Source organism: Epinephelus lanceolatus, chromosome 19 (genome assembly GCF_041903045.1).
Source record: "Epinephelus lanceolatus isolate andai-2023 chromosome 19, ASM4190304v1, whole genome shotgun sequence".
NCBI classification, from domain to species: domain Eukaryota; kingdom Metazoa; phylum Chordata; class Actinopteri; order Perciformes; family Serranidae; genus Epinephelus; species Epinephelus lanceolatus.
The window spans coordinates 36,078,137-36,092,421 of record NC_135752.1 but is presented as its reverse complement, the minus strand read 5'-3'; the positions used below and the strand labels follow the sequence as shown (position 1 = coordinate 36,092,421).

Below are 14,285 nucleotides of genomic sequence, written 5' to 3'. Positions count from 1 at the left end.
TGGAAGTAGCCATCAGAAGATGGGTACACTGTGGTCATAAAGGGATGGACACGGTCAGCAACAATACTCAGGTAGGCTGTGGTGTTTAAACCATGCTCAGTTGGTACTAAGAAAATCTCCCCCACACCATTACACCACCAGCAGCAGCCTGAACCGTTGATACAAGGCAGGATGGATCCATGATGCCAAATTCTGAGCCTACCATCTGAATGTGGCAGCAGAAATCCAGACTCATCAGACCAGGCAACGTTTTTCCAATCTTCTATTGTCCAGTTTTGGTGAGAAAACCCGTGTGAACTGTAGCCTCAGTTTCCTGTTGTTAGCTGACAGGAGTGGCACCTGGTGTGGTCTTCTGCTGCTGTAGCCCATCTGCTTCAAGGTTGGACAAGGTGTTGTTGCTTCAGAGATGGTCTTCTGCACACCTTGGAAGGCGCTTCCCATAATGAGATACCTCACTCGGTTATCAGAGAACTGGGGTCTAAATTGTAAGCCACTCTTGTTTGTGCCGATTATTTTCTCAATGAATCAAATAATCGCTTTCAAAATGGTGAAAAAAAGAGCCCAAAGTGACGTCTTCAAACATCTTATTTCGTCCAACCAACAGTCCAAAAGCCAAATAAATAAAGTTTACCATCCCACGTTATGAAGTGCTCACATTCAGAGTCAGAAGTTTTTACATTTTTGCTTGAGAAATGAATGAAATCGATTATCAGTGTAGTTTGTGTGTCACTGCTGTCTGCTGGTATGCTGCTGCCGTTCTGCTGACTTACGGTATTTAGAGACGGTACGTTACTGACAGATACCACAGTGACCACCAGTACACAGATTCTCATGTGGGATGTCAAACAACAGTTGGAATGTTGTCCAGAAACAACTTTATAATCCTGCCGACGAAGGATAGATGGCTGCAAACATTTGGAGAATAAATCAGTTAAAGATCTGCCGTGCTTTTATTTAGTGTTAGGCTGACTACATCCACCTCTCATCCACACGCAAACAGAGTTTAAGTTAAATTAAATTGAGACTTTCGAAAACTTCTTCTAAGATTCTGATTTTTCAAAACTCTGGTTACTGTCTATCTGTGTGGACGTGTTCAACGAAGTGTTCGGGCAACGATGACGTCATCTCAGTTCGCTCATGCCCATTGTTGCTTGTGTAGTGAGGAGAAACACCAACAACAACGGCGACTAGTTGACGTTTCATTAGCCCTGCTAGGTCTAATGTCTGCATCCTAAATCTGTATTGCTGCACCACTTCACGGACAAACAGAGGCGTCTGCTGCGCCCAGTTTTATCTGGTCCACCACTGCGTCTGTGGTGTATAGTCTACCAAAAACAATGGTTATGAATCATTGTTCTCTGGTATTTGGTGTATCGTTGATTTGGCCTTTATTGCCACCTACTTGCCCAGCAAGCGTTTTGAGTCATTTTTGTGTTCTAGTGTGGGCGGAGATATTGTGTGTTAACTAGGGATGGATCACGATTTTCGAATTTCGAATAGTCGTTTTATTTTTGAAAAATCGATTTTTTAATGCGACTATTAGTATTCGCTGTCTTATTCCCCCCCCCTTTATTTGACATGCAATTCAGCGATTATTCGAAAAATTGTCGAATAGTTGCCATGATTTTCGAATAGTGTTTTTGCTTGTGCTGCCCATCCCTAGCGGTAACTCAATCTCACTCCAAAGTCGTTGAAATCTTGCGTTTGGGCAGCGGCTTGCGGCGTCAGACACTGACGAAAAAGCCGTCATTTAACGTCAGCACGGCTCGGCACAGTCGGGAGGGGGGCGTGGCGGGACAAGAACAGAAAATAAGACAGAAGGTCCAAGTAGGGCAGGTGGGAGCGGTGGTGGATGGGTCCAACAAACACCAACTTTCACCTGGGAGACCGGCGCTCATGTCCTGTAAGATTCTAAAGCCAAACCCTGTTTTCCTAAACCTAACCACGTGTGTTAGATGTTGGAGGAAAAAAATTTGTGTTGTTCTACCGACGTAGTGCTTTTATTTTGAAAGAGACTGTATGTTGACGTTAAATTTCCTGTGAAAATGGAAGTGTAGTTTGAAAGGAGACATGCATAACTTGACACCCAGAATGTCAACAACCAACACACCCAGGGTACCTTTCACGTCGTATCTGGACGTGTAAAGACCATGAGCAAACGTCGATATGTGACGAGGTCAGATTGAGGATGTGTTGCATGTGGACAGAATTTATTAGTTTCAAAAATACCTGTATGCGTGCAGACAGAGCTTTAAGTTAAAGGACTTGTGTGGAAACTCACGCTGGTGTGCACCTCGCTGTGTGTGTGATTGTTCACACACATGATCACAGCATGATTCCTGTGTTAGCTGAAAACATTTGATACTGGGCCAACACGCCACACTTAATCTGGCTGCTCTCTGATTGGATGATGAGAGGGATCTTTGAGAGGCATGTGTAACCTCTCAGGGTAATGCAACAACACATGGCAAAACATGGTGCCAAGGTCACACTCGCTGTGCCAGAGTGAGTGAAACAAACTCTGTATGACGGAGCTCCTCTCAGCTGAGAGTGGGGCTCCAACTTTAAAGGAAAAAGCTTTCTGTCTCAGAGTGAGACGACAAAATGAGTGGACCTGGTTAGCTTAGCATAAAGCTAGCCTGTCTCTGACCAAAGTTCCAAACACCTGCAATGCTCTGAAAATTGACTTAATCAGTTAATCAATCAACATCAATGGTGGAATGTAACTAATAAGCACATTTACTCAGGTACTGTAGTTAAGCACACATTTAAGGTACTTAAGGTATTTTACGTGAGTCTTTTCATGACACTTTGTACTTTTGCTCCACCACACCTCAGAGGGAAATATTGACTTTTTAATCCACTACATTTGTCTGACAGTTTAAGTTACTTTAAAACTAAAGATTGTTTTTACACACAAAACACATGAAGAGCTCATAAAATATGTTCTGAATTAATCTCTCCGACAGTTGATACAAGTACAGCTGAAATGGTTAGTCCGTTAATCAAGTAGTCAACTAATGTGAAACTGTTTTGATGGTTGAAGTTATTTCATTCCAGCTTCACAAATGTGAAGAGTTGTTGCTTTTTCTTTTAATAATGTCAGTAACTGTAACGTATGAACCCAATCGCGGCATTGAACGTTTCTGCAAACCACAGATATGTTGCATTTGTACAGTATTATGTTGGGGATATATTGAAACTTTACTTTTCAACAACCCTGTGGTTAATGTGAGGTTAGGTTGAGACATAAAAATCACGTTGTTACGGTTCAGAGAAGATCATGTTTTGGCTAAAATACCCACTTTTCTTGGCACTATCCTGGCTGGACACACAGTGATGTCTTGGTAAAAGCGACCACTTGTTGTGGCCCTAACATGACAGGAAATGCAGCAATATCTCTGTAAAATACAACCACTTTTTTTTGGCACTATCCCGGCAGGAAGCACAGCCATGTCTCTGTAAAAACGATCGCTTGTTGTGGCACTATCCTGGCAGAATACGCAATGATATCTCTGTGATATACAACCACGTGTCTTGGTACTATCCCAGCAGAAAACACAGCAATGTCTTGGCAGAAAACACAACCGCCTTTTGTGGCACTATTCCAACAGAAAATGCAGTGATGTCTCTGCAAAATACAACCACTTTTCTTGGCACTTTTCCAGTAGCAATGTGTCTGTAAAAATGACAGCTTGTTGTGGCACTATCCCAGCAGAAAACGCAGCGATGTCTTTGCAATAATGACTAAATTTCATGGCACTGTCGCGGTAGGAAACAGCGATGTCTCTGTAAAAAAAACCAGCTGCTTTTCTTGGCACTATCCACACAGAAAATGCAGCAATGTCTTGTAAAAAGCGACCGCTTTCTGTGGCACTATAGCGACAGTAAACACAGTGATGTCTGTTTTTGCTGCACTTTCCTGGCAGAAAAAAACAGCAATGTCTCTGGAGAAAACATAGCCGCTTTTGGTGGCACTATCCTGCGATGTCTCACTAAAAAATCAACCATTTTTGTTTGTTTCTTTGTTTGTTGGTCCTAAACAGTGGCCCACAGTTTGGCAGCCATCTCTCCTAGGTATCACACCATCCACCGTCCCCTCCACCTCCAGATGACAGAGTCAGCTCATGTACTGCGTCACTGTAGAAACAAATGCAACACATCTGTGGGTAGTTAAGAGTTTCCTCTGATGACTGGACTGAATGTGTTAGTAATAATGTCGAGGACCAGACAGACACAGTGAAGGTGTCACTTTGGGCTCTATACTCAATACTACATACTTTTACTGAAACATTTACAGGAGTCTTCGTCGATTTTCACAGTACTTTTACTTAAGTAAAGGATCTGAACACTTCCCCCACCACTGAACTCTCTGTCAACTTATCATTAAAAGTGTTTGTTCACTTCTGGACGAGTGCAACGAGCAAAGAAAGGGGACAGTGAGTTGTGTGGAGGTTGCAGTGTGAGTGCTGTGTGATAGTGAGCTGTGAAAAGACTCTGCACCAATGAAATATCTGCCAGACAGGAATTTAGTAAAAGAGAGGCTTCTTTGTTTTGGTCATCTTTTTTTTTCCCTCATGTGGCGGGTTGGCATGTTGCCTCCAAGTGTGTGTGTGTGTGTGTGTGTGTGCGTACACGCTCGATAACTATCAGCTTATTGTATTGTGTTCATTTAGCCTGGGAACCTTGGTGTTATTTATAAAACTGAGGAGTTCTGCATTCCTCACTTTTACTCTGTTAACCTTATTTTGCGTTGGCCTGCCTGCGCGTGTGTGTGTGTGTGTGTGTCTGTGTGTATGGTGGGTGTGTGTGTGTGCGTGCTGTTTCAGATTAGAAACAGATTTTCAATAAAGTCAAGCACACACACACTTGAGCACACACTCTCAGTGACGCTCACATATGCTCGCAGAGTAAGTCCAGTTCCTTTGTGTTGGCTGCGATCCCTCCCAGCTAAATGGCTGGAAACCGGTAGTGGTCTAAAAATAACCCAGTACACAGCTAAGAATAGCCATGACGGGCTGTGAGTGTGTGTGACTGTGGTTTGCCTGTGGATGAGTGTGTGTGTGTGGATGAGTGTGTGTGTGTGTGTGTGTGTGTGTGTGTGTGTGAGCCGCTGGAGGAAAATAAAGCGAAGCAACTTGAGGCTGAGTAACAGCGTCTTAGTTCCCCACAACCTCCTCCTCTGCTTCTCTGCTTCCTTTTTCCCCCTGTGACCAGTCTGACCAGTACAGTTTGGACCTCGGCACAGTGGAGGAGTTGAGCTGTCTTAAAGCAATACTTTTAATTTATGTCATTTTGAAAAAGAAGTTTATTGAGTCCAGTGTTCATGAACAAAATCAAAGTATTTGTACGATTCATTTAAGTATGTTTCTGCTGATCCTTTATAGAGCAGCAGGACGTGAGGAAAATATGTATTAACATTATAAAATATTGCGATATGACATTATAAACTTTCAGTTTACTGATAAAATACAATACATTTCTTGTGCAGTTAAACAAAAATAAATTATTTCCAATATTATTTTGGAACACAACACAAAATGAACCAATAAAAAAGCTGATAGTTACGTTTTAAAATACAGTTTTCTACTGATACTCTTATAATTTACTTATTAATTATTAATTAATTTACTTAATAATTTACAAAATATCCCTGAGTGCAATATCACAGTCTTTCATTATGTGTTTTTTGCATAAGATAATAAAAAATAAATATTGTGCAGCCCTTATCCTTTTTATCAGAGGTGATGGTTCACATTAGGTGTTCAGTAAAATCAGAAATTAATACAGCTGCTCAGCAAAATCCACTGATGAAGTTTACTCGTAGACAGACTATTGAATAATGCCAGTGATGAAAATGTAAATTTATTTGTTATTTATTGATTTATTTATTTATTAGAATTAGAATCTGGTAGTTTTTTTTAAAACATACAAATAATTTGCTTTGGTGTTTTGGTACTTAACAATTATAAGACAAAATAAAATAGAAATAAATTTTAAAAATATATTTAAAAATATTTATTATTTTAATTTTATATAATTTGTAAAAAAAACAAACAAACAAATAAAATAAAAACAAGTACTGCAAAAGCCAAGAAACAAAAACATAGAATAAAAAAAATTTAAATTAAAATTTGAAATAAAATGCTTGCAGTACATCTGTTTTAAAATAAAAACAGATTAACAGTTTTGTAAGTAGCAGTTTTGTGCAGTGTAATGTTAACTGACGTGAATCTGTGGACAAAGGCTGTGGTCTGAATAAGAGGAAACACAAAATACAAGAAAACTGTGACAAAATCTTCCTAAATCATGTGTTGCATGAGGCATAATATGTCTTATTTCCCCTCATAGTTCTGTCCAGGAAACATCCCATAAACTTATACGGAAATATCAGGAGGATCCGTAAAATAAAATGTTGTTTCTTTGTGCATCACGTCGGTCCAGTGAATACATGCCTCTCTAATTTTGGACAAAAGTTCCATCTGCTGCCTGAGCGGTGGTCGTGGGATGGTGCTAAAGCTGCATGTCATGTTCTTTGGCAGCCGCTCGCTACCAGCACAACACACACACACACATACACACACACACACACACACACACACACACATGCTCATAGCATCATCTAATGTGGAAGTGGTTGAAGAAGAGGAGGAGGAGACCACCCACGAAAAAATGACCGGTTGAAGGAACTGAAACTGAAAAGAACAAAAAAATCGATGGAAAAGAAAAGCAGAGGGTGGAGGTGTAGATGGAGGAAGAGGAGGAGGAGGAGGAGGAGGAGGGGGGGGGGGGGGGGAGGCTGTTGTGATATTATAGCATCCTCCCTCCCTTCTTCCTCCTCAGCTGTCTCTAGGAAGCTGTTGAAACCACCTGCTGCCCCCCCGACACTCACATTCCTGACCAGTGGTTCAAGGAACTCCGAATATTTACTACAGTACTTCAGTTAAGTTCAGTTTGAAGGTCCTTTACTTGAGTTTTTACATTTAATACTACATTTTTTACACAACATTTAACTGACGACAAGGCCGGAATACGTGGAGGGACAAAAAATATATGTAGACCTTTTTCAGGGACTGTAGTCACAATGACCTGCCTCTCCCCCACAGGGCTGTAGGCTACACAGGAGTCTTAAAATGTGTTTGTCTTGTTGTGTTATTGGGAGCCAGAATAGAAGGAGTCATGGCTCAAAACCAGCCGCCACTGCCCGTCAACAAAAACAAAGACAACTATGGTTAAATGTGATAAGACCAAAGGACTGGACGGAGGCCATCATCAAAAATGCTCACATGTGCAGCGCACACTTCATATCAGGTTAAGGCTAGTTCACATTACACGACTTTCAAACCGATTTTGCGTCGCGGAGACTATCATAATCTTTTGAGTGTTCATAACTGGCGACGTGTTTCTGTCAGCGGGAGTCTTGTCAACTGTGTTACGACCTGTGTGTGCACACCACAAGATCTCCACCGAGCCCTCGCCGACAGAGCCCCAGATAACGCATTGACGTCACCAATCGTAAAGGCATGGATATTCTTCCCAGTGTTGAATCAGATCTGCCTCCAGGGTCTGGGTCCAAACACAACGCGCTCCCTGTGATCCTGTGGATGCCGCCATTGTTGTTGTTGCATGCCGGCTTGTCAGTGTTGCCAGATCTTGGGAGAGAAACAAGCAACCAGGGCTATGGAAACAAGCCCAAAAGAAGCGACGGATATATATAGAGAGAGGAAGGCGACGTTTAGAGAGCAAGCCCAAATAAGCAACTCCACTTTAGAAACAAGCCTAAAGTCGTGGCTAATAAGCGGACCTGGCAACCCTGCAGCTTGTCCTCCTCACATTTCTTCCGTTCTCCTGCGTGCTGACGTGGGACGTATCCCGCCTCTCATTGGCTGATGCTCTTTGTCAGTCGTGTCTCCAGTTTTCTAGCATGGCAGATATCCAGTCCCAGTCACAGATGAGGGGGCGACTTGCTCATAGGCTTGTTCACACATGAGGACTCGTCGTGGCAGACTATCTGCCGACTCACCGCCAACCCAAGGTGGCTCTCAAGATCCTCTGCGACGTCAAAATCGCAGTGAAAATCGTGTAATGTGAACTAGGCTTTAGGGAGAAAGTATTTCCTGTTGTAGGGATGAATAAGGTTATTTGTATTAAGGGTTATCATGTCCACCTCATCAGAAACTGGGGAGGGATTAAGAGGAATATTGGATTTCTCTGGAATGCTAACTTTTTAGCACATTAGCTAACGTTAGCATATATTCGGGTGCAGGATAATGGCAAAACTTTGCTTAATTAGATTCAAAAGAAAAACGCACAACAAAACACTTCAACTCAACCTTAAACCCTTTTCCTACCAAAATTAGCACGTTTTAAACGTGGGAAAACTCGCTGAAATTAGGCGACAGATTGCTTCCTATTGCCAGTAGATGCTGTGTACACGGCTCAACTGCAGACGAGTAGGCTTCTGTTTGTTTTCTGGCTTGTCACGTTTGACGAGGCCGGCGAAAATGTTACGACGGTTACTGCTTTTTTTAATCTCCTACTTTTTCAGTCTCTTAAACTTTTGAAAAATGTTCGGGTGCTGCTTGGACAGAGATGGACGGTATTTTGTGGCGGCATCGCGCTAGCAAAGGGGCTAAAATTAGTGCGTCCACCCAGGTGTTGTGTTTCCATCACTGCCGATCGAAGCCACTCGGAGCTGAAGCCGGCAAATACTCGCGAATACTGCCGAGTCATTTCTCCAGAGAAGGAATGCTGATTGTAACCTTTCCTGTTAAATATGAAAGCCAGATGTTAGTGAGTTGTTTGTCCGGTGGAGGAGGAGCTTTAACGAGGTGATGATACAGTGGTGGAAAAAAGTTTTCGGACACCCCATGCATTTGTGAAATATTGCATTAAGAATCACTCTTAGGTCTTCAAGTGCAATTTCTTTTAGTACAGTCACAGCCAAAATACTAAATAAATCCTAAAAAAGCCATTAAAAACTTAAAATTGATTGGTTCCATAAAAATACATAAGAAATTTTGAGTATTGGGTCATTTTGGTACCAGTGATGAAGGTCGTTCTTTTTATTAAAAGACATAATTTTTGTTGCCAAGCTTCGTGTCTGCATAAAGCCAGCACATTTGAAAGTTCTTCAGACACAAAAATGGCTAAAACAAGGAACCTAACGCAGGAAACACACCTGAAGATAAAGATTCTCAGCCAGGAAGGGTACAGCTGCCGCCAGATAGCCAGGAAGTGCAGATGCAGTCCTTCAGCAGTTGGATACACTCTGCAGAAATACAGACAAACCAACAGCTTGGAAGACAAACCAAGATCTGGGCGTCCAAGGGTTTCTTCAGCAAGAAATGACCGCATCCTGATCCGCATGTGCAGGCAAAACCACCGAATGACATCACAGGAGCTTCAGCAGCAGTGGTCAAACCAAACTGGTGTCCAGTGTTCCACCCGCACTGTACGTGGCCGACTTTTAGATCATGGCTTAAGGTCCTACAAGGCTATCAAGAAGCCCCTGATCAATGAGAGACAGAGGTTAGCCCAGCGTCGTTGGGCCCAGGCACACCAGAACTGGACAGCCAGAAATTGGAAGAAGATTTTGTGGTCAGATGAGTCCAGTTTCCAGCTTTATCTTCCTCCTACTAATGTGAGGGTGCGCAGAAGGCCAGGCGAAGCATTATCTCCAGCATGTACAGTACCTACTGTCAAGCATGGTGGAGGCAGTATCATGGTTTGGGGATGCATGAGTGCTGCTGGTGTTGGTCATCTCACTGTCTGTGATGGCACATTGAACTCTACCAAGTATTGTACCATTCTCGAAACCCACATGCTCCCTTCTGCGCGTGCACTGTTCCGTCGAGGTAAAAACTGGATGTTTCAACAAGATAATGCCCCTTGCCACGCATCCGAGGCCAGTAGAACTTGGCTGCAGGAGCCCAGTATCCAGGTCTTAGAGTGGCCAGCTCAAGCCCCGGACATGAGCCCCATTGAAAATCTGTGGTGGATTATCAAAAGGTCTGTTTCAAAGCATAAACCAAAGAATTTAGAAGAATGAAAAGCAGTAGTTCAAGAAGAATGGGACAAGATTACCCCTCAACAGTGTGAAAGGCTCGTGGGGAACATGCCAGCCAGGATTAGAGCTCTACTACGTGCCAATGGCAGGACTACTAAATATTAATTTGATGATATGATGGTTTATTCATTTTTGGTTCAGTTTTGAACACATTCTCTGTTATTTGTTGACTCTGATACCGGCAATGTTGAGAACTGACATATTGAAACTGTCAAGAATTTAGTTTTGTTAGTTTTTCTTGTAAACAATAAACAAAAAAATATAATTTGTATTTGTTTGTATCTGTCTAATGCAGCCACACCTTTTGAACCACAAAAAAGATTTTTCCACAAATATTTCATGATAATATTTGAGATTGTGTAAAATTTTAAGGGTGTCCGAAAACTTTTTTCCACCACTGTATGTCAGCGTTGTGTTTAGGTTTAAAGGAACAATCTGAACACTTCTTTCAACTCACCAGACTAGCTCTTTATTGAGAAAGGAAGGAGTGGGTGTGTGTGTGTGTGTGTGTGTGTGTGTGTGTGCGTGTGTGCGCATGTGTGTGTTTGAAGCGGGGAAAGTAGGCTGGTGCCGTCAGTTTTCTGTTTTAATAGACGAGCCAGATTGACAGATTGTGAGGGAGTGACGAGAAACGCTGCGGAGCAAAAAATAGCCTTCTAGGGCCATCCCTCCAGGAGCCATGCTAGTATTGGTGGTTGCTGCCTCACCCTTCTCCCCCCTCCCTCCACCTACTCCTCCTCCTCCTCTTCCTCTCAACCCAGACCCGCCCCCCCTCTCCGACCCCTCCTTCTCTCTAAAGCCAAACAGGTGGACATGACTGGGATGAGTGGGATAGCTGGACTGGGCCAACCGCTGAGCCCTGTGTGTGTGTGTGTGTGTGTGTGTGTGTGTGTGTGTGTGTGTGTGTTGCAGTCATCCAGTGACAGACAGGACTAATGGACTGTGAAGTGCTGAAGCAGGACGCTGAGAGCCAAACCACATACTGTATACACACACACACATGCACATGCACACAGAGTGGTGGAAGAAGTGCTCAGATCTTTGACTTAAGTAAAAGTATCCATACCACTCTGTAGAAATACTCTGTTACAAGTAAAAGTAGCAAAATTAAAACCACTCATCATGCAGATTAATATATATCATACTACTGGATTATACTTAATGTGTTCATCACTTTAATGTTGCAGCTGGTGAAGGTGGAGCTCAGTTTAATGACTTCATATTCTCCTCAGTAGCTTGTTTTTTACTCCCAGGATCAATAAAGTTTTATCCTCGACCTTAATATGAATCAGAAGTAACTAGTCATGTAATAAATGTAACAGAGTAGAAGCAGAAAGTCGCAGAAAATGGAAATACTCAAGTAACATTTTGAAGTACTTTATTGAAGTGAAGTCCTTGAACAAACACACACACACACCTTCATCATCTGATGCCTGCATGAGAGGAGAGATTTCACAGCACTGAGCTGAAGACACAGCGACACGTCTGACACATCCACACTGCATTCATTTCTATTTTTACACGTTAAAATCACAAAAAGTTATTCTTGATCAACTTTGTTAAAACAGTGTTTTAGGTCTGATTGTTCCAAGTCTTGCGTCTAACATACTGTGAAGTTTCTTCGATGGATTTCTGCTCAGATGGCGCCCTCTTGTGGTTGAAACAGACATTGTTTTTTACTCTACAAACAATACTTGTGCATTAAAAGGTTTCTATAATAACTTACCTCCTGTATGAGCATGAGAATATACTTAAATCAGTCAAAGTAAAAGCACTAATTATGCAGAGTGGTCCATTTCACAATCATATATTTAATAATTGGATTATAATTATTGATGCATGAATGCAGTGGTTTTCTTTTCTCTTCAGCTTCCCTGGTGCTTTGTAGTAATTTGCTCCGTACAATAAAGCGATCCATCGTCCCTCTCACAGCTTTCTCCTTTAAATATTATCATCCCTGCCATTCAGGGCTTTAGATGTGTCACACACTAATAATTCCCACACTCGAACGGCAACAGACAAGTTCCCTGTGAAGGTTTCTTTAAATTAAATTCAATTAAATTACATTTTTTAGCCAGAGTTTGCCTCTTTATTAGGACACGGGTGTGCACAACATACTGACACAGTCAATTAAAAATTAATTCATAACTTTCTGTACAGGCCCAGTTGAATATTGCTGTGATAAAAAATATCCTACGGCACACCTGGTTTGGCATCAGAGCACACTGTTTGAGAGTGTTTATTCAACTTTATTGTTTTTGTTTTTATTCTATCATTATTATTATTTTTATTTTTTTCCTCTTTTTAAAAAAAATAACTTAGCCTAGTCCATGTTTTTTATTTTCTCTTGCTGGTGTTGTGTCCTCCCCCTGCTGTTAACTTTTACCTCTTTACTCTGCAATGTCCTGTTAAATAAGAAAATTATTTAAAAAAAAAACATTGACAAAAATATGACAGGGAAAATGACAAGCTGGATGCAGCAAATATTTGGTAATTTACCTTGAAAAAAAAAAAAACTGCAAATAGATCATTCAAATTGTTGCAGATGAATTTCCTTGACTAATCAACTAATTGTCTCAACTCTGAAGCCAGTATATTTTTTTTTACTATTTCAGTGACAGATATGTATGAAGCATGTGAAGGGTTCATTTGCAAAAACAGATATCTCGGATATGTCTTTTTATCTAGTGACCTAAATCATGTTTTTTTGTTTTGTTTTTTGCAATCTAGCATTTATCATTTTAACTGATGTTGGTTTATTTACTTTACTTTAAGAAGGGTGTTCATCTTATTTTGTAAATAAACTCATTTATAATCGACAATATCTTTAACGACTGTGTGAAGTGAAAGGTGTCACTCGTAGTGCTGAACCATGAGATTTATCACATGAATGATCGACACAGTTTCAGATGAATTTCCTCTTTATTGATTAATTGATGAATCGACTAATTGTTTCAGCTTAGAGCCAGTCATCTCCATGTATAACTAGAGTGCGCGGTAATTGACTTATGATTCTCAGGTTATCCAGATGTGTTGACGTGTTTGTTTGTTTGTGCTCTTGTGTGCAGACGCTGCGTAAGAAAGGTTTAAACGGCTGCGACAGCCCCGACATCGAAGCCGACGACTCTGCAGGCCAGAGCCCAGAGTCAGACGACAAATACCGTAAAATCAATGAAGACATCGACCTGATGATCAACAGACAGAGAATCTGTGTAAGTTCCACCTTTAGAAGCTTTAGATTCAACACGGAGATGAAGTTTATGGGTACGTCTGAGCTCATGGTGCAGATAAGGCTGCCACACACTGGAAGACTTACGTACATCTTCTCACATCTAAAGACAAAGTGTGTATCTAGTCACACACTATAACATGTTGCAAAGACTGGGGATCTTGTAGGGTCACTATTTGACTACAACTGGATTCCTTTTTAGATGATTTCCCATCCTGCTCCTGGTGGAAAATATCACACCAAACTCCCTTTAAGAAATATGAAATTTTAACAATTTCTCACGTGTCTGCAAAAACACACAACTCTAGAACCACAAGATAAAAGGCGCCATATGTCGACAGTGTTCTTGTCAATTCGGCTTCAATATATAATCTATAAGAACTGTTATTGTGTACAAGCTTGGATTTTGTTTGAATCAAAATAAGATAAAGATAAGATACCATCACTGAAGTAGATGAGCACAGTTGGCAACTAATTGCCCTGTAGATTAGACTGAGGCATATGAAAAAATAAATAAATAAAACAATACAATAACTGATGACGAGACAAGATAATAATGATGTGTCTCGTGATGTTAACCAGCTGCTCTCTCTCTCTCTCGTCTTGTCCAGCAGGGTCTGCTGCCCTCCAACTACGACATGGGCGTCTCCATCCCGGGGAATAACCCCAGCGGCCTGCTGTACTCCCACCCTGGTATCAACTGTGGTTTAGGTAACCACAACCTGCTGCCCATTTCACACACACACTCCTCCCTGCAGAGAAACAGCATGTCCCCTCAGAGGCCCTCCAGCACTGGGAACGCAGGTACCAATATATGAACACAAATTATGATTCAGCCAGTCAGCCAGCCAATCAAACTCTGATGCTGCAGATTACAATCGTAAACACATGACGTCTGTATATGTGAACATGTGTTGTGTTTGGTGTGTGTAGGACTGATGGGTTCAGAGCTGCCGAGCACCGTGGTCTCCACTGTGGGTAAGACTG

General features: G+C 41.6%; 1 protein-coding gene across 3 annotated transcripts in view; it reads left to right on the top strand.

The window, feature by feature from the left end:
- The window catches only part of mef2ca (myocyte enhancer factor 2ca), a 50,171-nt gene that overhangs the window by 27,644 nt on the left and 8,242 nt on the right, over positions 1-14,285 (top strand). For 2 of the 3 annotated variants that reach the window (XM_033646615.2, XM_033646616.2), the window contains 3 exons: positions 13,138-13,281; positions 13,910-14,102; positions 14,232-14,276. In XM_033646615.2, coding sequence (XP_033502506.1) covers positions 13,138-13,281; positions 13,910-14,102; positions 14,232-14,276 — 382 coding nt within the window. The remainder of the gene's footprint in view (positions 1-13,137; positions 13,282-13,909; positions 14,103-14,231; positions 14,277-14,285) is intronic. The other variant, XM_033646617.2, reaches the window with a different exon arrangement.